The sequence below is a fragment of the Coregonus lavaretus genome (assembly GCF_964263955.1).
Source record: "Coregonus lavaretus genome assembly, contig: HAP1_SCAFFOLD_1565, whole genome shotgun sequence".
In the NCBI taxonomy this organism is placed as follows: domain Eukaryota; kingdom Metazoa; phylum Chordata; class Actinopteri; order Salmoniformes; family Salmonidae; genus Coregonus; species Coregonus lavaretus.
In genome coordinates, this window is record NW_028158088.1 from 75274 (window position 1) to 102593 (window position 27320).

The following is a 27320-nucleotide window of genomic DNA, read 5'->3' on the forward strand; positions in this document are numbered from 1 at the left end:
ACCCTTTGACTATTTAGTTTTCCCAGATTCAAGTCAACTCCTGGTTTGAAACACTCAGTGGGATATTCTGAACTAGACTTAATCTGAAGCCTTTACTGTATTAACTAGTAACCAAACGGAACCAAACCGGGAGGGACCTAGCTGACGTCGTCTAATATAAACTAAATGTTTTGCTAGGCTTTGCTACAGTGTGGACTAATGAACACGCCCCCAGACAACCAGTCTTCAATGTTCCATTGTTCTACGAATGACCTTATGGTCCTCTGTAGCTCAAAGCGTCTGCTAAATGGCATATTATTATATTATTATTATTATGAAAACAACTACAGGTGCAGCACGTTGTTGTTGTTGACGTCACACTCCTAAAGAATGACGGGGACCACAGCATGGAAAGGACTATGTACTGAATACACACACACACACACACACACACACACACACACACACACACACGACAACATTACCGAGCGCTATCTCTTAGTACTATAAGGTGAAGGTGGAGACTTTTCACTGTCTAATCTACACCTGTCGTTTACGAAGCATGTGACTAATACAATCTGATTTGATTTGTTGTTGTTTAATGTTCAGTTGTTATTTGATCCAACCTCCGAGTCCGACAGCTAAACTGTTTATCAAACTGATTCAGATGCCACCCTATTCCCTATATAGTGCACTACTTTAGACCAGAGAATGGCACCCTATTCCCTATATAGTGCACTACTTTAGACCAGAGAATGGCACCCTATTCCCTATATAGTACACTACTTTAGACCAGAGCCCTATGACACCCTATTCCCTATATAGTACACTACTTTAGACCAGAGCCCTATGACACCCTATTCCCTATATAGTGCACTACTTTAGACCAGAGCCATATGGCACCCTATTCCCTATATAGTGCACTACTTTAGACCAGAGCCATATGACACCCTATTCCCTATATAGTGCACTACTTTAGACCAGAGAATGGCACCCTATTCCCTATATAGTGCACTACTTTAGACCAGAGAATGGCACCCTATTCCCTATATAGTACACTACTTTAGACCAGAGAATGGCACCCTATTCCCTATATAGTGCACTACTTTAGACCAGAGAATGGCACCCTATTCCCTATATAGTGCACTACTTTAGACCAGAGAATGGCACCCTATTCCCTATATAGTGCACTACTTTAGACCAGAGAATGACACCCTATTCCCTATATAGTGCACTACTTTAGACCAGAGCCCTATGACACCCTATTCCCTATATAGTGCACTACTTTAGACCAGAGAATGGCACCCTATTCCCTATATAGTGCACTACTTTAGACCAGAGAATGGCACCCTATTCCCTATATAGTGCACTACTTTAGACCAGAGAATGACACCCTATTCCCTATATAGTGCACTACTTTAGACCAGAGCCCTATGACACCCTATTCCCTATATAGTACACTACTTTAAATCAGTAGTGTGATGCATAGGGAATATAGTGCCATTGTCTCCATGTACTTTATCCTTGTTGTGTACTTGTATACTTTCGTACTTGTAATATCGTGTTTCTTAGTAGTAATCTTTCTCTGTCAGATGATTGGTTAATAGGAACAGCACACCAGTATGTAATGTTAGGCCTTGTCGTGTTATTTAAACTAATCCAGTAGTTTTGTGACTGTTAGTGTTGCTATGGTGACGGACCGATCAGGTTTTCAAACCCCGGGTCGTCCACGTTTTGCCCCCCACAGAGAGATTAACATCCCAAGGCTTTAGTTCAGAGGCGCTAGCAACTGGTCTTCAGGTGTTCTCAGGCAAGGCTACTCGTCGAGGTCTCTAGTGGGAGACCAGGGTTCAGATCCTATCCTGCTCAGTGCACTACATAAGGAATAGGGTGCCATTTGGGACACTACATAAGGAATAGGGTGCCATTTGGGACACTACATAAGGAATAGGGTGCCATTTGGGGCACTACATAAGGAATAGGGTGCCATTTGGGGCACTACATAAGGAATAGGGTGCCATTTGGGACACTACATAAGGAATAGGGTGCCATTTGGGACACTACATAAGGAATAGGGTGCCATTTGGGGCACTACATAAGGAATAGGGTGCCATTTGGGGCACTACATAAGGAATAGGGTGCCATTTGGGACACTACATAAGGAATAGGGTGCCATTTGGGGCACTACATAAGGAATAGGGTGCCATTTGGGACACTACATAAGGAATAGGGTGCCATTTGGGACACTACATAAGGAATAGGGTGCCATTTGGGACACTACATAAGGAATAGGGTGCCATTTGGGACACTACATAAGGAATAGAGTGCCATTTGGGACACTACATAAGGAATAGGGTGCCATTTGGGACACTACATAAGGAATAGGGTGCCATTTGGGACACTACATAAGGAATAGGGTGCCATTTGGGACACTACATAAGGAATAGGGTGCCATTTGGGACACTACATAAGGAATAGGGTGCCATTTGGGACACTACATAAGGAATAGGGTGCCATTTGGGATGCGAACCCCCGTCTGTGTTGACTCAATGTACTGTTGCCTCATAAAACTAGGATTTTGTAAGAACTTTGTGTGTGTTTTTGACTGTCTAACGGTTATCTGATCTCTCATCTCGTATCATTTAGGATCCTAACACATCCAAACACTTCCTATTATATCATTTAGGATCCTAACACATCCAAACACTTCCTGTTATATCATTTAGGATCCTAACACATCCAAACACTTCCTGTTATATCATTAAGGATCCTAACACATCCAAACACTTCCTGTTATATCATTTAGGATCCTAACACATCCAAACACTTCCTGTTATATCATTTAGGATCCTAACACATCCAAACACTTCCTGTTATATCATTTAGGATCCTAACACATCCAAACACTTCCTGTTATATCATTTAGGATCCTAACACATCCAAACACTTCCTGTTATATCATTTAGGATCCTAACACATCCAAACACTTCCTGTTATATCATTTAGGATCCTAACACATCCAAACACTTCCTGTTATATCATTAAGGATCCTAACACATCCAAACACTTCCTGTTATATCATTTAGGATCCTAACACATCCAAACACTTCCTGTTATATCAGTAAGGATCCTAACACATCCAAACACTTCCTGTTATATCATTAAGGATCCTAACACATCCAAACACTTCCTGTTATATCATTAAGGATCCTAACACATCCAAACACTTCCTGTTATATCATTTAGGATCCTAACACATCCAAACACTTCCTGTTATATCATTAAGGATCCTAACACATCCAAACACTTCCTGTTATATCATTTAGGATCCTAACACATCCAAACACTTCCTGTTATATCATTAAGGATCCTAACACATCCAAACACTTCCTGTTATATCATTTAGGATCCTAACACATCCAAACACTTCCTGTTATATCATTTAGGATCCTAACACATCCAAACACTTCCTGTTATATCATTTAGGATCCTAACACATCCAAACACTTCCTGTTATATCATTAAGGATCCTAACACATCCAAACACTTCCTGTTATATCATTTAGGATCCTAACACATCCAAACACTTCCTGTTATATCATTTAGGATCCTAACACATCCAAACACTTCCTGTTATATCATTTAGGATCCTAACACATCCAAACACTCCTGTCAGAATACAAGCTACTCCTCTCTTCCTGTTGTTAAATGTCTCTCTCTCTCTCGCCCCCCCCTCACTCTCTCTCTCTCTTGCCCCCCTCCATCTCTCTCTCTCTCTTGCCCCCCCTCTGTCTCTATAACTTGCGCCCCCCCTCCATCTCTCTCTCTTGCCCCCCTCCATCTCTCTCTCTCTTGCCCCCCTCCATCTCTCTCTCTCTCTTGCCCCCCGTCTCTATAACTTGCCCCCCCCTCCATCTCTCTCTCTCGCCCCCCCTCTCTCTCTCTCTTGCCCCTTTGTCTCTATAACTTGCCCCCCTCCATCTCGCTCTCTCTCTTGCCCCCCCCCGTCTCTATAACTTGCGCCCCCCCGTCTCTATAACTTGCCCCCCTCCATCTCGCTCTCTCTTGCCCCCCATCTGTCTTTATAACTTGCGCCCCCCCTCCATCTCTCTCTCTCTCTTGCCCCCCCCCCTGTCTCTATAACTTTTAGTATCTACTGTTAGTCTGAACAACAAACCTATCTTAGTTCTCTCTCTAACAGGTAGCACAGCCCTGTCAAATAATACCTTGTGGAATGACAGTCATTATGTGTGTGTGTGTGTGTGTGTGTTTCCTGAATAAGCAGACATGTTGACATGACACACAGTTCAGAGCTTTGGCTGGGACAAACAGGCCTTTATGTTACACACACACCTCACTAGGGTGTGATAGACAGGCCAATGTTCACAGCAGTGTTACGGACAGAACACCTTCAAAACATCCTTCCATCTCTCCCTTCATCTCTCCATCTAACCCTCTATCCCTCCATCTCTCCCTCCATCTCTCTCTCTTTCAAATCGCTACCAGAACATTTTTTACATTTTACATTTTCGTCATTTAGCAGATGCTCTTATCCAGAGCGACTTACAAATTGGTAACCTTTTTAATGACCTTAGATCAGTGTAATGGATGCACGCACGACTGTAAGTCGCTTTGGATAAAAGCTTCTGCTAAATGGCATATCATATTATTATTATTGTTATTATATAGTATATTATCAGTGTCTAGGGGCAAACTTCATCCTTCTATGTAAAGCAATAGCTGGGTCGTTCCATGAAATGACTGCCTTTTGTGTCCCTTTGATATTTTAAGTAGAAATTGTGCACCAATATTGAATTTAAAAGCCTGTTATATTCAACGCAATGCCCTTTTAATATAGACCACGTGGAGAATTCAATATATCCAATTTTTTATATCAACAAAGACTTGCTAAAGTGCCAAAATTCCGCATTTTGACATGTCCATCCGTGCACTGTGTGACTTCCAGGAAGATTTTAACCCACTTAACCCCAAAATGTCTCAAAGTTTTTATTTATTTCATGTGAGTAGTGATTCATTTTAAGACACTGTTGGGAATGGGCTCGTAAGTAAGCATTTCACTGTAAAGTCTACACCTGTTGTATGATCAGCGCATGTGACCAATACAAATTTATTTGAATTGTTTTTATTAAAATTCATTAAAATGTCCCTTATTTTAAAGTCAACCCTGTTATGTGAACTGAACTCTCATTTTAATATTAATAATTTTAATATTGAACACTTAATCAGAGTAAAAGCAGGTGAGCTGGTCTTTTTGGCCATTTTCTGGTGGAGAACTGAGTGCGGTCGAGCATCACACGCCAACCCTGTTACCCATCGATAGACAGGCTAGAAACGTTTTAAACATCTAACGTTAGCTATGTGTTTGCCTCAACTTAAGGTAGCTATTAGCATAACGAACATATTACCTAGCAAACTATCACGCCTTGTGTTTTATTGTTTACAAAACGACTGGATTCTTCTAAAGTGAGCTAATGTAACTTGCTGCTAGCTAGCTGACTAGCTAACAATCGTAGTTTACTGTAAATGTTGTTGTATTTGCTATGTGACAGTGGAGTTAGGACAATTGATCTTGATTGGGTTGAGTGGAAAAAGCTAACATTAACTAGTTACCCATAGATAGACAGGCTAGAAATGTTTTAACAATTAATAATTTTTTGTGAAGCTTGCATTCAATTGCCCCTCCCTGTTGAACAACCCTGCTACTAGATCACAAGCAGATTACAACAGAGGTTTCTGTGATCTTGGCTGCATCCCAATAATCTCTCTTTCCTCCTGAAGTCCACACCTTCACTACTGCCCACAACATCTGAAAAGCATTTGGATCGGTAGAGGCATGGGGCTAGAGGAAGTTTACGCCACTTTGGGCGGAAGGAGAGAGAATTGAGACAAAAGCCCCTTTTTTTTTTGACGATCATTATTCAAGTGCGTTCACACAGTGGAATAACGTGATACGACACCACCATCTTGTGGTCGCCCGTCTACTCATTAAAACCAGCAGGAAGACGGACGCGACGCGACGTCGTCTGTCGTTGGAGGAGGACACAACAGTGACGCAATGACGCAAATCACAAGCGCAGCAGTCGCGCCGGTCGACGTCATCAGAAGGCGATTAAACGTTCATGTTTTCGAGGGAAGTTAGCTTTTTCCCGACCCCTCCCGCCAGAAAACAGTTTTTCAAGCATTTTGTAAACTAACGAAATACTTTATAAAACTATCACCGAACCACCGATAAAAAGAAATGAATAGTCGACTACAGGAGATACGGGAAAAGCAGAAGCTGCGACGCCAGCTTCTAGCTCAACAGGTAGCTATAGCTAGTATACTAGCTAGCAAGCTAACATGCGTTGTCTTGTTTACAAGCGAGCTTTTAGCCTGGGGAAGATGCTATATATCTAGATACTTAACTACTGTAACGTAACTTGTTAGATGTTTACATTTGCTACGAATGTTAGTTAACTAACGTTAGCTATGTGTTTGGCTTAATTTAAGGTAGTTATTAGCATAACGAACATATTACCTAGCAAGCTAACATGCGTTGTCTTGTTTACAAGCGAACCCTCCAAAAGTGAGCTTTTAGCATGGGGAAGAGTTATGTATAATAATAATAATAATATGCCATTTAGCAGACGCTTTTTATCCAAAGCGACTTAGTTATGTGCGCATACATTTTTACGTATGGGTGGGTGCCGGGGATCGAACCCACTACCCTGGCGTTACAAGCGCCATGCTCTACCAGCTGAGCTACAGAGGACCACAGTAGTTATTTATCTAGATACTTAACTACTGTAAACGTAACTTGTTAGTTGACTAACATTCGTAACTAAGGTAGACATCTAACATTAGCTATGTGTTCGGCTTAATTTAAGGTAGCTATTGGCGTAACGAACATATTACCTAGCAAACTAACACGCCTTGTGTTTTCTTGTTTACAAAACGACTGGATTCTTCTAAAGTGAGCCAATGTAACTTACTGCTAGCTAGCTGACTAGCTAACAATCATAGTTTACTGTAAATGTTGTTGTATTTGCTATGTGACAGTGGAGCTAGGACAATTGACCTTGATTGAGTTGAGTGGAAAAAGCTACGTTAGTTAGCTATTGTTCGCCCTAGACATTAGTTATACTGTTATGATGTTATAGAGAATTTGTGCATACTTTGTAGCTAGCTAGCTAACAGAGTGATCCCTTCAAGCTGAACCAGTATCTCGGTGCATTAGAGGCCTCTAACGCCCAAAAAGCTCAGATTCAAACTCCCATTAACCAGCTCTGCAAGCGTTAATGTCAAAATGTGTTGATCACCAAATATGGAGTTTCGCTGAGCAACTTTCTTCATTTTCTCCCGTTACGTCGGTGTATATACTGAACAAAAATATAAATGCAACATGTAAAGTTTCATGAGCTGAAATTAAACATCCCAGAAATGTTCCATAAGCACCAAAAGCTTATTCATCTCAAATTGTGCACAAATTTGCTTACATCCCTGTTAGTGAGCATTTCTCCTTTGCCAAGATAATCCATCCACCTGACATGTGTGGCATATCAAGAAGCCGATTAAACAGCATGATCATTACACAGGTGCCCCTTGTGCTGGGGACAATAAAAGGCCACTCTAAAATGTGCAGTTTTCTAACACAACACAATGCCACAGATGTCTCAAGTTGAGGGAGCATGCGATTGGCATACACTGCACGAATGTCCACCAGAGCTGTTGCCAGAGAATTTTATGTTCACTTCTCTACCATAAGCCGCCTCCAACGTTGTTATAGAGAATTTGGCAGTACGTTCAACTGGCCTCACAACCGCAGACCACGTGTAACCACACCAGCCCTCCAGGACCTCCACATCCGGCATCTTCACCTGCGGGATCATCTGAGACCAGCCACCCGGACAGCTGATGAAACTGAGGAGTATTTCTGTCTGATAAAGCCCTTTTGTGGGGGAAAACGTATTCTGATTGGCTGGGCCTGGCTCCCCAGTGGGTGGGCCTATACCCTCCCAGGCCCACCCATGGCTCCGCCCCTGCCCAGTCATGTGAAATCCATAGATTAGGGCCTAATTTATTTATTTCAATTGACTGATTTCCTTATATGAACTGTAACTCCGTAAAATCGTTGCATGTTGCATTTATATTTTTGTTAAGTATACTTCCAAAAAAGGTCTAAATAAAGATTTACAAGCAGGTTGACTCCTCATGTAAACCTCATTACTGCCAGGCAAGTTGGAAGTCAACTACAGCTCAATCCATTCTAGGTGCCGAATAGGCATATTTTCCGTTGCTTGTAAATTTTTTATTTAGACCTGTTTTGGAAGTACATACCAGCCATAATGGGAGTCAATTAAGGTAGTTGCTCAGTGAATCTCCATATTTGGTGATCAACTAATGTATTTTGACATAACGCTTGCATACCGCACAGATACTGGTTCAGCTTCTAGCTAACATTCGCATCTAACTAACTTGTCCGTTCCTCTCCTAGTTGGGAGCAGAGAGTGATAGCTTTTAGCTAACATTAGTAGTTAACTTACTTGTCCGCTCCTGTCCTAGCTAACATCTTTAGCTAGGACAGAAATTGACACATTTAAAAGAGATCTTAAAACACACCCTTTGCTTTTCCTCAGGGTGCTTTTTAGTCATTCAGTTTTTATTGTTATTCTATTTTTTTTTTATCCTCTTATGTTTGTTGTCGTAAATGTCTGTTGCATTGCATTCCATGTCTGAAATGTGCTGTATAAATAAAGCTTGATTTTATTTGAACAGAGTGATAGCTTTTAGCTAACGTTAGTAGCTAGCTAACATTAGTAGCTAGCTAAGTTGTCCGTTCCTGTCCTAGCTAACAGACAGCGATAGCTATTAATGTTAGCTAAAAGCTAACTTGTCCGTTCCTGTCCTAGCTAACATTATTAGCTTCATAACTTGTCTGTTCCTGTCCTAACTAACATTAGTAGCTAACTAACTTGTCCGTTCCTGTCCTAGCTAACATTAGTAGCTAATTAACTTGTCCATTCCTGTCCTAGCTAACAGAGTGATAGCTTTTAGCTAACATCCATAGCTAACTAACTTGTCCATTCCTGTCCTAGCTAACATCCATAGCTAACTAACTTGTCCGTTCCTGTCCTAGCTAACGTTAATAGCTCGCTAACTTGTCCGTTTCTCCCGTAGTTGGGAGCAGAGAGTGCGGACAGTATCGGCGCCGTTCTGAACAGCAAAGACGAACTGAAGGCGATCGAGGAGACCAGAGAGACATGCAGGTATGACGCATACATACACCAATCCACCAGACGTAAGACAGGTGTACCACACACCAATCCACCAGACGTAAGACAGGTCTACCACACACACCAATCCACCAGACGTAAGACAGGTCTACCACACACCAATCCACCAGACGTAAGACAGGTGTACCACACACCAATCCACCAGACGTAAGACAGGTGTACCACACACCAATCCACCAGACGTAAGACAGGTGTACCACACACCAATCCACCAGACGTAAGACAGGTCTACCACACACACCAATCCACCAGACGTAAGACAGGTGTACCACACACCAATCCACCAGACGTAAGACAGGTGTACCACACACCAATCCACCAGACGTAAGACAGGTGTACCACACACACCAATCCACCAGACGTAAGACAGGTCTACCACACACCAATCCACCAGACGTAAGACAGGTGTACCACACACACCAATCCACCAGACGTAAGACAGGTCTACCAAACACACTTCCAGCAACCATTGAGTATTTCTCGATTCCTTGGGGACCCCCCAGAGTGTGTGCACATTTTTGTTCCAGCCCAGCCCTATCACTTGGTTTAACTATTCAACAAATTGTGTATGTGTAGGGCATCGTTCGATACTGCCGGGCCGAGCTCCAAGCGGAAGTCTCAGGTGGAGGGAGAGGACATAGAGGAGGACGTTGAGGAGCAGAAGGTAGGAAAAACGCACACCGATCCCCTGAGAGGAACGTCTCTGGATTAGACTTTAGATCCCTGAGAGGAACGTCTCTGTATTAGACTTTAGATCCCTGAGAGGAACGTCTCTGGATTAGACTTTAGATCCCTGAGAGGAACGTCTCTGTATTAGACTATAGTCCCCATAGAGAAACCCTGTCACCCCCCACTGGGGAAAGACAGTCCAAATAGTCCCCATAGAGAAACCCTGTCACCCCCTACTGGGGAAAGACAGTCCAGATAGTCCCCATAGAGAAACCCTGTCACCCCCTACTGGGGAAAGACAGTCCAGATAGTCCCCATAGAGAAACCCTGTCACCCCCTACTGGGGAAAGACAGTCCAGATAGTCCCCATAGAGAAACCCTGTCACCCCCTACTGGGGAAAGACAGTCCAGATAGTCCCCATAGAGAAACCCTGTCACCCCCTACTGGGGAAAGACAGTCCAGATAGTCCCCACAGAGAAACCCTGTCACCCCCTACTGGGGAAAGACAGTCCAGATAGTCCCCACAGAGAAACCCTGTCACCCCCTACTGGGGAAAGACAGTCCAGATAGTCCCCATAGAGAAACCCTGTCACCCCCTACTGGGGAAAGACAGTCCAGATAGTCCCCATAGAGAAACCCTGTCACCCCCTACTGGGGAAAGACAGTCCAGATAGCCCCATAGAGAAACCCTGTCACCCCCTACTGGGGAAAGACAGTCCAGATAGTCCCCATAGAGAAACCCTGTCACCTCCTACTGGGGAAAGACAGTCCAGATAGTCCCCATAGAGAAACCCTGTCACCCCCTACTGGGGAAAGACAGTCCAGATAGTCCCCATAGAGAAACCCTGTCACCCCCTACTGGGGAAAGACAGTCCAGATAGTCCCCATAGAGAAACCCTGTCACCCCCTACTGGGGAAAGACAGTCCAGATAGTCCCCATAGAGAAACACAACATGGTTGTATCACCACTGATACATCTCCTCCCTGTAGGAACCAGTTGATCCAGATTGTATCACTCCAGCCTGGTGCCAGTCTGTCTCTGCATTGTCAAGCAAAACATCCTGGCATTTCAGTTCCATAAGGAGTTGGAGAGAGAGAGCAGACACAGACTGGCATTTCAGTTCCATAAGGAGTTGGAGAGAGAGAGCAGAAACATCCTGGCATTTCAGTTCCATAAGGAGTTGGAGAGAGAGAGCAGAAACATCCTGGCATTTCAGTTCCATAAGGAGTTGGAGAGAGAGAGTAGAAACAGACTGGCATTTCAGTTCCATAAGGAGTTGGAGAGAGAGAGGAAACAGACTGGCATTTCAGTTCCATAAGGAGTTGGAGAGAGAGCAGAAACAGCCTGGCATTTCAGTTCCATAAGGAGTTGGAGAGAGAGAGTAGAAACATCCTGGCATTTCAGTTCCATAAGGAGTTGGAGAGAGGGAGCAGAAACAGACTGGCATTTCAGTTCCATAAGGAGTTGGAGAGAGAGAGAGCAGAAACAGCCTGGCATTTCAGTTCCATAAGGAGTTGGAGAGAGAGAGTAGAAACATCCTGGCATTTCAGTTCCATAAGGAGTTGGACTGAGCAGAAACATACTGGCATTTCAGTTCCATAAGGAGTTGGAGAGAGCAGAAACAGCCTGGCATTTCAGTTCCATAAGGAGTTCAGTTCCATAAGGAGTTAGAGAGAGAGTAGAAACAGCCTGGCATTTCAGTTCCATAAGGAGTTGGAGAGAGAGAGTAGAAACATCCTGGCATTTCAGTTCCATAAGGAGTTGGAGAGAGCAGAAACATACTGGCATTTCAGTTCCATAAGGAGTTGGAGAGAGCAGAAACAGCCTGGCATTTCAGTTCCATAAGGAGTTCAGTTCCATAAGGAGTTAGAGAGAGAGTAGAAACAGCCTGGCATTTCAGTTCCATAAGGAGTTGGAGAGAGAGAGCAGAAACAGCCTGGCATTTCAGTTCCATAAGGAGTTGGAGAGAGAGAGCAGAAACAGCCTGGCATTTCAGTTCCATAAGGAGTTGGAGAGAGAGAGCAGAAACAGCCTGGCATTTCAGTTCCATAAGGAGTTGGAGAGAGAGAGTAGAAACATCCTGGCATTTCAGTTCCATAAGGAGTTGGAGAGAGAGAGCAGAAACAGCCGGCAATTTCAGTTCCATAAGGAGTTGGAGAGAGAGTAGAAACAGCCGGGCATTTCAGTTCCATAAGGAGTTGGAGAGAGAGCAGAAACAGACTGGCATTTCAGTTCCATAAGGAGTTGGAGAGAGAGAGAAGAAACAGCCTGGCATTTCAGTTCCATAAGGAGTTGGAGAGAGAGAGTAGAAACAGCCGGGCATTTCAGTTCCATAAGGAGTTGGAGAGAGAGAGCAGAAACAGACTGGCATTTCAGTTCCATAAGGAGTTGGAGAGAGAGCAGAAACAGCCTGGCATTTCAGTTCCATAAGGAGTTGGAGAGAGAGAGCAGAAACAGACTGGCATTTCAGTTCCATAAGGAGTTGGAGAGAGAGAGCAGAAACAGCCTGTCATTTCAGTTCCATAAGGAGTTGGAGAGAGAGCAGAAACAGACTGGCATTTCAGTTCCATAAGGAGTTGGAGAGAGAGAGCAGAAACAGCCGGGCATTTCAGTTCCATAAGGAGTTGGAGAGAGAGTAGAAACAGACTGGCATTTCAGTTCCATAAGGAGTTGGAGAGAGAGAGTAGAAACAGACTGGCATTTCAGTTCCATAAGGAGTTGGAGAGAGAGTAGAAACAGCCTGGCATTTCAGTTCCATAAGGAGTTGGAGAGAGAGCAGAAACAGACTGGCATTTCAGTTCCATAAGGAGTTGGAGAGAGAGAGCAGAAACAGACTGGCATTTCAGTTCCATAAGGAGTTGGAGAGAGAGCAGAAACAGCCTGGCATTTCAGTTCCATAAGGAGTTAGAGAGAGTAGAAACAGCCGGGCATTTCAGTTCCATAAGGAGTTGGAGAGAGAGAGTAGAAACAGACTGGCATTTCAGTTCCATAAGGAGTTGGAGAGAGAGAGAGCAGAAACAGACTCGCATTTCAGTTCCATAAGGAGTTGGAGAGAGAGAGAGCAGAAACAGCCTGGCATTTCAGTTCCATAAGGAGTTGGAGAGAGGGAGCAGAAACAGACTGGCATTTCAGTTCCATAAGGAGTTGGAGAGAGAGAGCAGAAACAGCCTGGCATTTCAGTTCCATAAGGAGTTGGAGAGAGAGAGTAGAAACATCCTGGCATTTCAGTTCCATAAGGAGTTGGAGAGAGAGCAGAAACAGACTGGCATTTCAGTTCCATAAGGAGTTGGAGAGAGAGAGTAGAAACAGACTGGCATTTCAGTTCCATAAGGAGTTGGAGAGAGAGCAGAAACAGCCTGGCATTTCAGTTCCATAAGGAGTTGGAGAGAGAGCAGAAACAGACTGGCATTTCAGTTCCATAAGGAGTTGGAGAGAGAGTAGAAACAGACTGGCATTTCAGTTCCATAAGGAGTTGGAGAGAGAGACCAGAAACAGCCTGGCATTTCAGTTCCATAAGGAGTTGGAGAGAGAGAGCAGAAACAGACTGGCATTTCAGTTCCATAAGGAGTTGGAGAGAGAGAGCAGAAACATCCTGGCATTTCAGTTCCATAAGGAGTTGGAGAGAGAGAGCAGAAACAGACTGGCATTTCAGTTCCATAAGGAGTTGGAGAGAGAGCAGAAACAGCCTGGCATTTCAGTTCCATAAGGAGTTGGAGAGAGAGAGCAGAAACAACCTGGCATTTCAGTTCCATAAGGAGTTGGAGAGAGAGCAGAAACAGCCTGGCATTTCAGTTCCATAAGGAGTTGGAGAGAGAGAGTAGAAACAGACTGGCATTTCAGTTCCATAAGGAGTTGGAGAGAGAGCAGAAACAGACTGTCATTTCAGTTCCATAAGGAGTTGGAGAGAGAGCAGAAACAGCCTGGCATTTCAGTTCCATAAGGAGTTGGAGAGAGAGAGCAGAAACAGACTGGCATTTCAGTTCCATAAGGAGTTGGAGAGAGAGAGAGCAGAAACAGCCTGGCATTTCAGTTCCATAAGGAGTTGGAGAGAGAGCAGAAACAGCCTGGCATTTCAGTTCCATAAGGAGTTGGAGAGAGAGCAGAAACAGCCTGGCATTTCAGTTCCATAAGGAGTTGGAGAGAGAGCAGAAACAGACTGGCATTTCAGTTCCATAAGGAGTTGGAGAGAGAGAGCAGAAACAGCCTGGCATTTCAGTTCCATAAGGAGTTGGAGAGAGAGCAGAAACAGACTGGCATTTCAGTTCCATAAGGAGTTGGAGAGAGAGAGAGCAGAAACAGCCTGGCATTTCAGTTCCATAAGGAGTTGGAGAGAGAGCAGAAACAGCCTGGCATTTCAGTTCCATAAGGAGTTGGAGAGAGAGCAGAAACAGCCTGGCATTTCAGTTCCATAAGGAGTTGGAGAGAGGGAGTAGAAACAGCCTGGCATTTCAGTTCCATAAGGAGTTGGAGAGAGAGAGTAGAAACAGCCTGGCATTTCAGTTCCATAAGGAGTTGGAGAGAGGGAGTAGAAACAGCCTGGCATTTCAGTTCCATAAGGAGTTGGAGAGAGAGTAGAAACAGCCTGGCATTTCAGTTCCATAAGGAGTTGGAGAGAGAGCAGAAACAGCCTGGCATTTCAGTTCCATAAGGAGTTGGAGAGAGCAGAAACAGCCTGGCATTTCAGTTCCATAAGGAGTTGGAGAGAGAGTAGAAACAGCCTGGCATTTCAGTTCCATAAGGAGTTGGAGAGAGAGTAGTCATGCGTGCATACATTTTTACGTATGGGTGGTCCCGGGGATCGAACCCACTACCCTGGCGTTACAAGCGCCGTGCTCTACCAATTGAGCTGCAGAGGACTCCAATTGAGCTAAATACTCCAATGTTTGAGCTTGTCTTGCCGATGGAACCAATGGTGTAGTCCCAAATCCGCAAACCCTTCTGGCACTGTAAACTCAAGCAATATTCTTGTTGAATATATGTTTCATAAGCGTGTGTGTGGTCTGTGTGGAGGTGCGGCCGATGGCATGGGTGAGGACCTGCGTGTGTTTCATAAGCGTGTGTGTGGTCTGTGTGGAGGAGGTTCGGCCGATGGCATGGGTGAGGACCTGCGTGTGTTTCATAAGCGTGTGTGTGGTCTGTGTGGGAGGAGGTTCGGCCGATGGCATGGGTGAGGACCTGCGTGTGTTTCATAAGCGTGTGTGTGGTCTGTGTAGGAGGAGGTTCGGCCGATGGACCTGCGTGTGTTTCATAAGCGTGTGTGTGGTCTGTGTAGGAGGAGGTTCGGCCGATGGACCTGCGTGTGTTTCATAGCGTGTGTGTGGTCTGTGTGGAGGTGCGGCCGATGGCATGGGGACCTGCGTGTGTTTCATAAGCGTGTTTGTGGTCTGTGTGGAGGTGCGGCCGATGGCATGGGGACCTGCGTGTGTTTCATAAGCGTGTTTGTGGTCTGTGTAGGAGGAGGTGGAGGTTCAGCCGCCAGATGAGAGCAACCCTTATGAAGAGGTCTACAAGGACTCCAGCACCTTCCTCAAGGTACCACACACACCACATACACGCTACACACACCACATACACACTACACACACCACATACACACTACACACACACACACCACATACACACTACACACACACACACCAAATACACACTACACACACCACATACACACTACACACACACACACCAAATACACACACACACCACACACACACCACACACACACTACACACACACTACACACACCACATACACACTACACACACACTACACACACCACACACACACACCACACACACACTACACACACACTACACACACCAAATACACACTACACACACACACTACACACACCACACACACACTACACACACCACACACACACACTACACACACCACATACACACTACACACACCACATACACACTACACACACACCACATACACACACACACCACATACACACTACACACACACACACCACATACACACTACACACACCACATACACACTACACACACACCACATACACACTACACACACACACCACATACACACACCACATACACACACCACATACACACTACACACACACACACCACATACACACACACCACATACACACTACACACACCCTGTTCTCTCTCTCTCTCTCCCTCCTCTCTCTCTCTCTCTATTAAATTTAAGGGCTTTATTGGCATGGGAAACGTGTGTTAACATTGCCAAAGCAAGTGAAGTAGATAGTAAACAAAAGTGAAATAAACAATAAATATTAACAGTAAACATTAGACTCAGAAGTTTCAAAAGAATAAAGACATTTCAAATGTCATATTATGTCTGTATACAGTGTTGTAACAATGTGCAAATAGTTAAAGTACAAATGGGAAAATAAATAAACATAAATATGGGTTGTATTTACAATGGTGTTTGTTCTTCACTGGTTGCCCTTTTCTTGTGGCAACAGGTCACAAATCTTGCAGCTGTGATGGCACACTGTGGTATTTCACCCAGTAGATACAGTGGGGGAAAAAAGTCTTTAGTCAGCCACCAATTGTGCAAGTTCTCCCACTTAAAAAGATGAGAGAGGCCTGTAAGTTTCATCATAGGTACACGTCAACTATGACAGACAAATTGAGAAGAAGAAAATCCAGAAAATCACATTGTAGGATTTTTAATGAATTTATTTGCAAATTATGGTGGAAAATAAGTATTTGGTCACCTACAAACAAGCAAGATTTCTGGCTCTCACAGACTTCTTCTTTAAGAGGCTCCTCTGTCCTCCACTCGTTACCTGTATTAATGGCACCTGTTTGAACTTGTTATCAGTATAAAAGACACCTGTCCACACACACCCTGCTGTCTCTCTCTTTCTCACTCTCACACACACACACACACACACACACACACACACACATATACCTGCTCTGTGTGAGAGAGAGTGTGTGTTGTTGTAGATTAACTGTATGTCTCTGTCTGTATCAGGGTACCCAGAGTCTGAACCCCCATAATGACTACTGTCAACACTTTGTCGACACCGGACATCGACCACAGAACTTCATCAGAGACGTCGGTAAGACACTGTGTGTGTGTAACCTGTGTATGTGTGTGTAGCCTGTGTATGTGTGTGTGTAATCTCTGTGTGTGTGTGTGTGTGTAATCTGTGTGTTTTTATGTGTAATCTGTGTGTGTTTATGTGTAACCTGTGTGTGTAATCTGTGTGTGAGTGTTTCAGGTCTGGCTGACAGGTTTGAAGAGTATCCTAAACTCAGAGAGCTGATCAGACTGAAGGATGAGCTGATCTCAACCACCAACACCCCTCCCATGTACGTCACAGTGTTTCCATGGCAGTCATCTAGCAGAAGGCCTGGTCCAGAGCAGAAGGCCTGGTCCAGAGCAGAAGGCCTGGTCCAGAGCAGAAGGCCTGGTCCAGAGCAGAAGGCCTGGTCCAGAGCAGAAGGCCGGGTCCAGAGCAGAAGGCCTGATCCAGAGCCATCAGGAGCTGTTAGGGTTATGGGCTCATCAACAGATTATTCACCTAGTCTGCTCGGGGATTCGAACCAGCGAACTTTCGGTTACTGGCCCAACACTCTTAACCGCTACCTGCCAACACACACAAACACGCCCCATGTACGTCACCCCCTCATGTACGACCCCCTCCCCCCCCCCCCCCATGGGGGTCACCCCCCCCTTGTACGTCTCCTCCCAATATACGTCACCTCAAACCATTTATATTACAAAGAGACTGGACACTGTCAAACCATTTATATTACAAAGAGACTGGACACTGTACCTCAAACCATTTATATTACAAAGAGACTGGACACTGTGCCTCAAACCATTTATATTACAAAGAGACTGGACACTGTGCCTCAAACCATTTATATTACAAAGAGACTGGACACTGGACACTCAAACCATTTATATTACAAAGAGACTGGACACTGGACACTCAAACCATTTATATTACAAAGAGACTGGACACTGTGCCTCAAACCATTTATATTACAAAGAGACTGGACACTGTGCCTCAAACCATTTATATTACAAAGAGACTGGACACTGTGCCTCAAACCATTTATATTACAAAGAGACTGGACACTGTGCCTCAAACCATTTATATTACAAAGAGACTGGACACTGGACACTCAAACCATTTATATTACAAAGAGACTGGACACTGGACACTCAAACCATTTATATTACAAAGAGACTGGACACTGTGCCTCAAACCATTTATATTACAAAGAGACTGGACACTGTGCCTCAAACCATTTATATTACAAAGAGACTGGACACTGTGCCTCAAACCATTTATATTACAAAGAGACTGGACACTGTACCTCAAACCATTTATATTACAAAGAGACTGGACACTGTACCTCAAACCATTTATATTAGAAAGAGACTGGACACTGTCAAACCATTTATATTACAAAGAGACTGGACACTGTGCCTCAAACCATTTATATTACAAAGAGACTGGACACTGTACCTCAAACAATTTATATTACAAAGAGACTGGACACTGTACCTCAAACCATTTATATTACAAAGAGACTGGACACTGTACCTCAAACCATTTATATTACAAAGAGACTGGACACAGTGCCTCAAACCATTCATATTACAAAGAGAGTGGACACTGGACACTCAAACCATTTATATTACAAAGAGACTGGACACTGTACCTCAAACCATTTATATTACAAAGAGACTGGACACTGTGCCTCAAACCATTTATATTACAAAGAGACTGGACACTGTACCTCAAACCATTTATATTACAAAGAGACTGGACACTGTCAAACCATTTATATTACAAAGAGACTGGACACTGTGCCTCAAACCATTTATATTACAAAGAGACTGGACACTGTACCTCAAACCATTTATATTACAAAGAGACTGGACACTGTACCTCAAACCATTTATATTACAAAGAGACTGGACACTGTACCTCAAACCATTTATATTACAAAGAGACTGGACACTGTGCCTCAAACCATTCATATTACAAAGAGACTGGACACTGGACACTCAAACCATTTGTTCATTTTCCGTGGGTGCGTTTCTGTCCGTGTGTACCCGTCCATGTGTGCCCCCTCCCCCCCCAAAATACAACCAACATTCCTGAACCAACACCGAAAGGTCGCTGGTTCTAATCCCCGAGCCGACTAGGTGAAAAATCTGTCGATGTGCCCTTGAGCAAGGCACTTAACCCTAATTGCTCTTTTAAGTCGCTCTGGATAAGAGCGTCTGCTAAATGACTAAAATGTAAATGTACTTTATTGAGGAAAAGTGTACTGACTATGAATGTACTAACTACTGAGATATGTGGTGGTTCCACCTAGCTATCTTAAGATGAATCAAAAGTTTTGAGAATTACACAAATATTAATTTTCACAAAGTCTGCTGCCTCAGTTTTTATGATGGCAATTTGCATATACTCCAGAATGTTATGAAGAGTGATCAGATTAATTGCAATTAATTAAAAAGGACCGGCTGACATCATGTCAGTGATTCTCTCGTTAACACAGGTGAGAGTGTTGACGAGGACAAGGCTGGAGATTACTCTGGAAGACTGGAAGCTTTAAAAGGAGGGTGGTGCTTGAAATCATTGTTCTTCCTCTGTTAACCATGGTTACCTGCAAGGAAACACGTGCCGTCATCATTGCTTTGCACAAAAGGGCTTCACAGGCAAGGATATTGCTGCTAGTAAGATTGCACCTAAATCAACCATTTATCGGATCATCAAGAACTTCAAGGAGAGAGGTTCAATTGTTGTGAAGAAGGCTTCAGGGCGAGAAAGTCCAGCAAGCGCCAGGACCGTCTCCTAAAGTTGATTCAGCTGCGGGATCGGGGCACCACCAGTGCAGAGCTTGCTCAGGAATGGCAGCAGGCAGGTGTGAGTGCATCTGCACGCACAGTGAGGCGAAGACTTTTGGAGGATGGCCTGGTGTCAAGAAGGGCAGCGAGGAAGCCACTTCTCTCCAGGAAACACATCCGGGACAGACTGATATTCTGCAAAAGGTACAGGGATTGGACTGCTGAGTACTGGGGTAAAGTCAATTTCTCTGATGAATCCCCTTTCCGATTGTTTGGGGCATCCAGAAAAAAGCTTGTCCGGAGAAGACAAGGTGAGCGCTACCATCAGTCCTGTGTCATGCCAACAGTAAAGCATCCTGAGACCATTCATGTGTGGGGTTGCTTCTCAGCCAAGGGAGTGGGCTCACTCACAATTTTGCCTAAGAACACAGCCATGAATAAAGAATGGTACCAACACATCCTCCGAGAGCAACTTCTCCCAACCGTCCAAGAACCGTTTGGTGACGACCAATGCCTTTTCCAGCATGATGGAGCACCTTGCCATAAGGCAAAAGTGATAACTAAGTGGCTCAGGGAACAAAACATCGACGTTTTGGGTCCATGGCCAGGAAACTCCCCAGACCTTAATCCCAATGAGAACTTGTGGTCGATCCTCAAGAGGCGGGTGGACATTGGTTATGCCAGAATGGGCTGCCATCAGTCAGGATGTGGCCCAGAAGTTAATTGACAGCATGCCAGGGCGGATTGCAGAGGTCTTGAAAAAGAAGGGTCGACACTGCAAATATTGACTCTTTGCATAAACTTAATGTAATTTTCAATAAAAAGCCTTTGACACTTATGGAATGCTTGTAATTATACTTCAGTATACCATAGTAACATCTGACAAAAATATCTAAAAACACTGAAGCAGCAAACTTTGTGAAGACCAATACTTGTGTCATTCTCAAAACTTTTTACCACGATTGTATATACTGTGACTGAGATATGTGGTTGTCCCACCTAGCTATCTGAAGATGAATGTACTAACTACTGAGATATGTGGTGGTCCCACCTAGCTATCTGAAGATGAATGTACTAACTACTGGGATATGTGGTGGTCCCACCTAGCTATCTGAAGATGAATGTACTAACTACTGAGATATGTGGTGGTCCCACCTAGCTATCTGAAGATGAATGTACTAACTACTGGGATATGTGGTGGTCCCACCTAGCTATCTGAAGATGAATGTACTAACTACTGAGATACAGTGGGGAAAAAAAGTATTTAGTCAGCCAGCAATTGTGCAAGTTCTCCCACTTAAAAAGATGAGAGAGGCCTGTAATTTTCATCATAGGTACACGTCAACTATGACAGACAAATTGAGAAAAAAAAATCCAGAAAATCACATTGTAGGATTTTTTATGAATTTATTTGCAAATTATGGTGGAAAATAAGTATTTGGTCACCTACAAACAAGCAAGATTTCTGGCTCTCACAGACCTGTAACTTCTTCTTTAAGAGGCTCCTCTGTCCTCCACTCGTTACCTGTATTAATGGCACCTGTTTGTACTTGTTATCAGTATAAAAGACACCTGTCCACAACCTCAAACAGTCACACTCCAAACTCCACTATGGTCAAGACCAAAGAGCTGTCAACGGACACCAGAAACAAAATTGTAGACCTGCACCAGGCTGGGAAGACTGAATCTGCAATAGGTAAGCAGCTTGGTTTGAAGAAATCAACTGTGGGAGCAATTATTAGGAAATGGAAGACATACAAGACCACTGATAATCTCCCTCGATCTGGGGCTCCATGCAAGATCTCACCCCGTGGGGTCAAAAGGATCACAAGAACGGTGAGCAAAAATCCCAGAACCACACAGGGGGACCTAGTGAATGACCTGCAGAGAGCTGGGACCAAAGTAACAAAGCCTACCATCAGTAACACACTACGCCGTCAGGGACTCAAATCCTGCAGTGTCAGACGTGTCCCCCTGCTTAAGTCAGTACATGTCCAGGCCCGTCTGAAGTTTGCTAGAGTGCATTTGAATGATCCAGAAGAGGATTGGGAGAATGTCATATGGTCAGATGAAACCAAAATAGAACTTTTTGGTAAAAACTCAACTCGTCGTGTTTGGAGGACAAAGAATGCTGAGTTGCATCCAAAGAACACCATACCTACTGTGAAGCATGGGGGTGGAAACATCATGCTTTGGGGCTGTTTTTCTGCAAAGGGACCAGGATGACTGATCCGTGTAAAGGAAAGAATGAATGGGGCCATGTATCGTGAGATTTTGAGTGAAAACCTCCTACCATCAGCAAGGGCATTGAAGATGAAACGTGGCTGGGTCTTTCAGCATGACAATGATCCCAAACACACCGCCCGGGCAACGAAGGAGTGGCTTCGTAAGAAGCATTTCAAGGTCCTGGAGTGGCCTAGCCAGTCTCCAGATCTCAACCCCATAGAAAATCTTTGGAGGGAGTTGAAAGTCTGTGTTGCCCAGCGACAGCCCCAAAACATCACTGCTCTAGAGGAGATCTGCATGGAGGAATGGGCCAAAATACCAGCAACAGTGTGTGAAAACCTTGTGAAGACTTACAGAAAACGTTTGACCTGTGTCATTGCCAACAAAGGGTATATAACAAAGTATTGAGAAACTTTTGTTATTGACCAAATACTTATTTTCCACCATAATTTGCAAATAAATTCATTAAAAATCCTACAATGTGATTTTCTGGATTTTTTTTTCTCATTTTGTCTGTTATAGTTGACGTGTACCTATGATGAAAATTACAGGCCTCTCTCATCTTTTTAAGTGGGAGAACTTGCACAATTGGTGGCTGACTAAATACTTTTTTTCCCCACTGTATGTGGTGGTCCCACCTAGCTATCTGAAGATGAATGTACTAACTACTGAGATATGTGGTGGTCCCACCTAGCTATCTGAAGATGAATGTACTAACTACTGAGATATGTGGTGGTCCCACCTAGCTATCTGAAGATGAATGTACTAACTACTGAGATATGTGGTGGTCCCACCTAGCTATCTGAAGATGAATGTACTAACTACTGAGATATGTGGTGGTCCCACCTAGCTATCTGAAGATGAATGTACTAACTACTGAGATATGTGGTGGTCCCACCTAGCTATCTGAAGATGAATGCACTAACTACTGAGATATGTGGTGGTCCCACCTAGCTATCTGAAGATGAATGTACTAACTACTGAGATATGTGGTGGTCCCACCTAGCTATCTGAAGATGAATGCACTAACTACTGAGATATGTGGTGGTCCCACCTAGCTATCTGAAGATGAATGTACTAACTACTGGGATATGTGGTGGTCCCACCTAGCTATCTGAAGATGAATGTACTAACTACTGAGATATGTGGTGGTCCCACCTAGCTATCTGAAGATGAATGTACTAACTACTGAGATATGTGGTGGTCCCACCTATCTATCTGAAGATGAATGCACTAACTACTGAGATATGTGGTGGTCCCACCTAGCTATCTGAAGATGAATGCACTAACTACTGAGATATGTGGTGGTCCCACCTAGCTATCTGAAGATGAATGTACTAACTACTGAGATATGTGGTGGTCCCACCTAGCTATCTGAAGATGAATGTACTAACTACTGAGATATGTGGTGGTCCCACCTAGCTATCTGAAGATGAATGTACTAACTACTGGGATATGTGGTGGTCCCACCTAGCTATCTGAAGATGAATGTACTAACTACTGAGATATGTGGTGGTCCCACCTAGCTATCTGAAGATGAATGTACTAACTACTGAGATATGTGGTGGTCCCACCTAGCTATCTGAAGATGAATGTACTAACTACTGCGATATGTGGTGGTCCCACCTAGCTATCTGAAGATGAATGTACTAACTACTGAGATATGTGGTGGTCCCACCTAGCTATCTGAAGATGAATGTACTAACTACTGAGATATGTGGTGGTCCCACCTAGCTATCTGAAGATGAATGTACTAACTACTGGGATATGTGGTGGTCCCACCTAGCTATCTGAAGATGAATGTACTAACTACTGAGATATGTGGTGGTCCCACCTAGCTATCTGAAGATGAATGTACTAACTACTGGGATATGTGGTGGTCCCACCTAGCTATCTGAAGATGAATGTACTAACTACTGAGATATGTGGTGGTCCCACCTAGCTATCTGAAGATGAATGTACTAACTACTGGGATATGAGGTGGTCCCACCTAGCTATCTGAAGATGAATGTACTAACTACTGAGATATGTGGTGGTCCCACCTAGCTATCTGAAGATGAATGTACTAACTACTGAGATATGTGGTGGTCCCACCTAGCTATCTGAAGATGAATGTACTAACTACTGGGATATGTGGTGGTCCCACCTAGCTATCTGAAGATGAATGTACTAACTACTGGGATATGAGGTGGTCCCACCTAGCTATCTGAAGATGAATGTACTAACTACTGAGATATGTGGTGGTCCCACCTAGCTATCTGAAGATGAATGTACTAACTACTGAGATATGTGGTGGTCCCACCTAGCTATCTGAAGATGAATGTACTAACTACTGGGATATGTGGTGGTCCCACCTAGCTATCTGAAGATGAATGCACGAACTACTGAGATATGTGGTGGTCCCACCTAGCTATCTGAAGATGAATGCACTAACTACTGAGATATGTGGTTGTCCCACCTAGCTATCTGAAGATGAATGTACTAACTACTGAGATATGTGGTGGTCCCACCTAGCTATCTGAAGATGAATGTACTAACTACTGAGATATGTGGTGGTCCCACCTAGCTATCTGAAGATGAATGCACTAACTACTGAGATATGTGGTGGTTCCACCTAGCTATCTGAAGATGAATGTACTAACTACTGGGATATGTGGTTGTCCCACCTAGCTATCTGAAGATGAATGTACTAACTACTGGGATATGCGGTGGTCCCACCTAGCTATCTGAAGATGAATATACTAACTACTGGAGATATGTGGTGGTCCCACCTAGCTATCTGAAGATGAATATACTAACTACTGGAGATATGTGGTGGTCCCACCTAGCTATCTGAAGATGAATGTACTAACTACTGGGATATGTGGTGGTCCCACCTAGCTATCTGAAGATGAATGTACTAACTACTGGGATATGTGGTGGTCCCACCTAGCTATCTGAAGATGAATGTACTAACTACTGGGATATGTGGTGGTCCCACCTAGCTATCTGAAGATGAATGTACTAACTACTGGGATATGTGGTGGTCCCACCTAGCTATCTGAAGATGAATGTACTAAGTACTGAGATATGTGGTGGTCCCACCTAGCTATCTGAAGATGAATGTACTAACTACTGGGATATGTGGTGGTCCCACCTAGCTATCTGAAGATGAATGTACTAACTACTGAGATATGTGGTGGTCCCACCTAGCTATCTGAAGATGACTGTACTAACTACTGAGATATGTGGTGGTTCCACCTAGCTATCTGAAGATGACTGTACTAACTACTGAGATATGTGGTGGTCCCACCTAGCTATCTGAAGATGAATGTACTAACTACTGGGATATGTGGTGGTCCCACCTAGCTATCTGACGATGAATGTACTAACTACTGGGATATGTGGTGGTCCCACCTAGCTATCTGAAGATGAATGTACTAACTACTGGGATATGTGGTGGTCCCACCTAGCTATCTGAAGATGAATGTACTAACTACTGGGATATGTGGTGGTCCCACCTAGCTATCTGAAGATGAATGTACTAACTACTGGGATATGTGGTGGTCCCACCTAGCTATCTGAAGATGACTGTACTAACTACTGAGATATGTGGTGGTCCCACCTAGCTATCTGAAGATGAATGCACTAACTGTAAGTCTCTCTGGATAAGTCTCTCTGCTAAATGACCAACGTGTGTGTGTAGGTATCTGCAGGCGGACCCAGAGCACTTTGACCTACGTGATCTGAAGTGTAAGTTTGACGTGATCCTGCTGGAGCCTCCATTAGAGGAATACTACAGGGAGTCGGGAATACCTCACACCGAACGATACTGGAATTGGGATGACGTGAGTTACTGTTGGGGGGGGGGGGGGGATACTACAGGGAGTCAGGAATACCACACACCCAACGATACTGGGACTGGGATGACGTGAGTTACTGGGGGAGGGGGGGGATACTACAGGGAGTCAGGAATACCACACACCCAACGATACTGGGACTGGGATGACGTGAGTTACTGTTGGGGGGGGGGGGGGGGATACTACAGGGAGTCAGGAATACCACACACCCAACGATACTGGGACTGGGATGACGTGAGTTACTGTTGGGGGGGGGGGGGGATACTACAGGGAGTCAGGAATACCACACACCCAACGATACTGGGACTGGGATGACGTGAGTTACTGTTGGGGGGGGGGGGGGGGGATACTACAGGGAGTCAGGAATACCACACACCCAACGATACTGGGACTGGGATGACGTGAGTTACTGGGGGGGGGGGGGGGGGGGATACTACAGGGAGTCAGGAATACCACACACCCAACGATACTGGGACTGGGATGACGTGAGTTACTGGGGGAGGGGGGGGGGGGGGATACTACAGGGAGTCAGGAATACCACACACCCAACGATACTGGGACTGGGATGACGTGAGTTACTGTTGGGGGGGGGGGGGGGGGATACTACAGGGAGTCAGGAATACCACACACCCAACGATACTGGGACTGGGATGACGTGAGTTACTGTTGGGGGGGGGGGGGGGATACTACAGGGAGTCAGGAATACCACACACCCAACGATACTGGGACTGGGATGACGTGAGTTACTGGGGGAGGGGGGGGATACTACAGGGAGTCAGGAATACCACACACCCAACGATACTGGGACTGGGATGACGTGAGTTACTGTTGGGGGGGGGGGGGGGATACTACAGGGAGTCAGGAATACCACACACCCAACGATACTGGGACTGGGATGACGTGAGTTACTGGGGGGGGGGGGGATACTACAGGGAGTCAGGAATACCACACACCCAACGATACTGGGACTGGGATGACGTGAGTTACTGTTGGGGGGGGGGGGGGGATACTACAGGGAGTCAGGAATACCACACACCCAACGATACTGGGACTGGGATGACGTGAGTTACTGTTGGGGGGGGGGGATACTACAGGGAGTCAGGAATACCACACACCCAACGATACTGGGACTGGGATGACGTGAGTTACTGGGGGGGGGGGGGGGATACTACAGGGAGTCAGGAATACCACACACCCAACGATACTGGGACTGGGATGACGTGAGTTACTGTTGGGGGGGGGGGGGGATACTACAGGGAGTCAGGAATACCACACACCCAACGATACTGGGACTGGGATGACGTGAGTTACTGTTGGGGGGGGGGGGGGGGATACTACAGGGAGTCAGGAATACCACACACCCAACGATACTGGGACTGGGATGACGTGAGTTACTGTTGGGGGGGGGGGGGGGATACTACAGGGAGTCAGGAATACCACACACCCAACGATACTGGGACTGGGATGACGTGAGTTACTGTTGGGGGGGG

At 44.7% G+C, this 27320-nt stretch overlaps 1 protein-coding gene across 1 annotated transcript; it reads left to right on the forward strand.

Moving 5' to 3' along the window:
* Positions 1-6103: 6103 nt before the first annotated feature.
* On the forward strand, positions 6104-25818 carry LOC311124446 (N(6)-adenosine-methyltransferase non-catalytic subunit METTL14-like; the record flags this gene model as incomplete). The annotated part of the gene is made up of 7 exons (XM_084198594.1): positions 6104-6304; positions 9157-9245; positions 9849-9936; positions 15398-15475; positions 16922-17009; positions 17172-17262; positions 25677-25818. Coding segments are annotated over exons 1-7 (642 nt in total), but the record flags the coding sequence as incomplete, so codon positions are not given.
* Positions 25819-27320: the final 1502 nt, after the last annotated feature.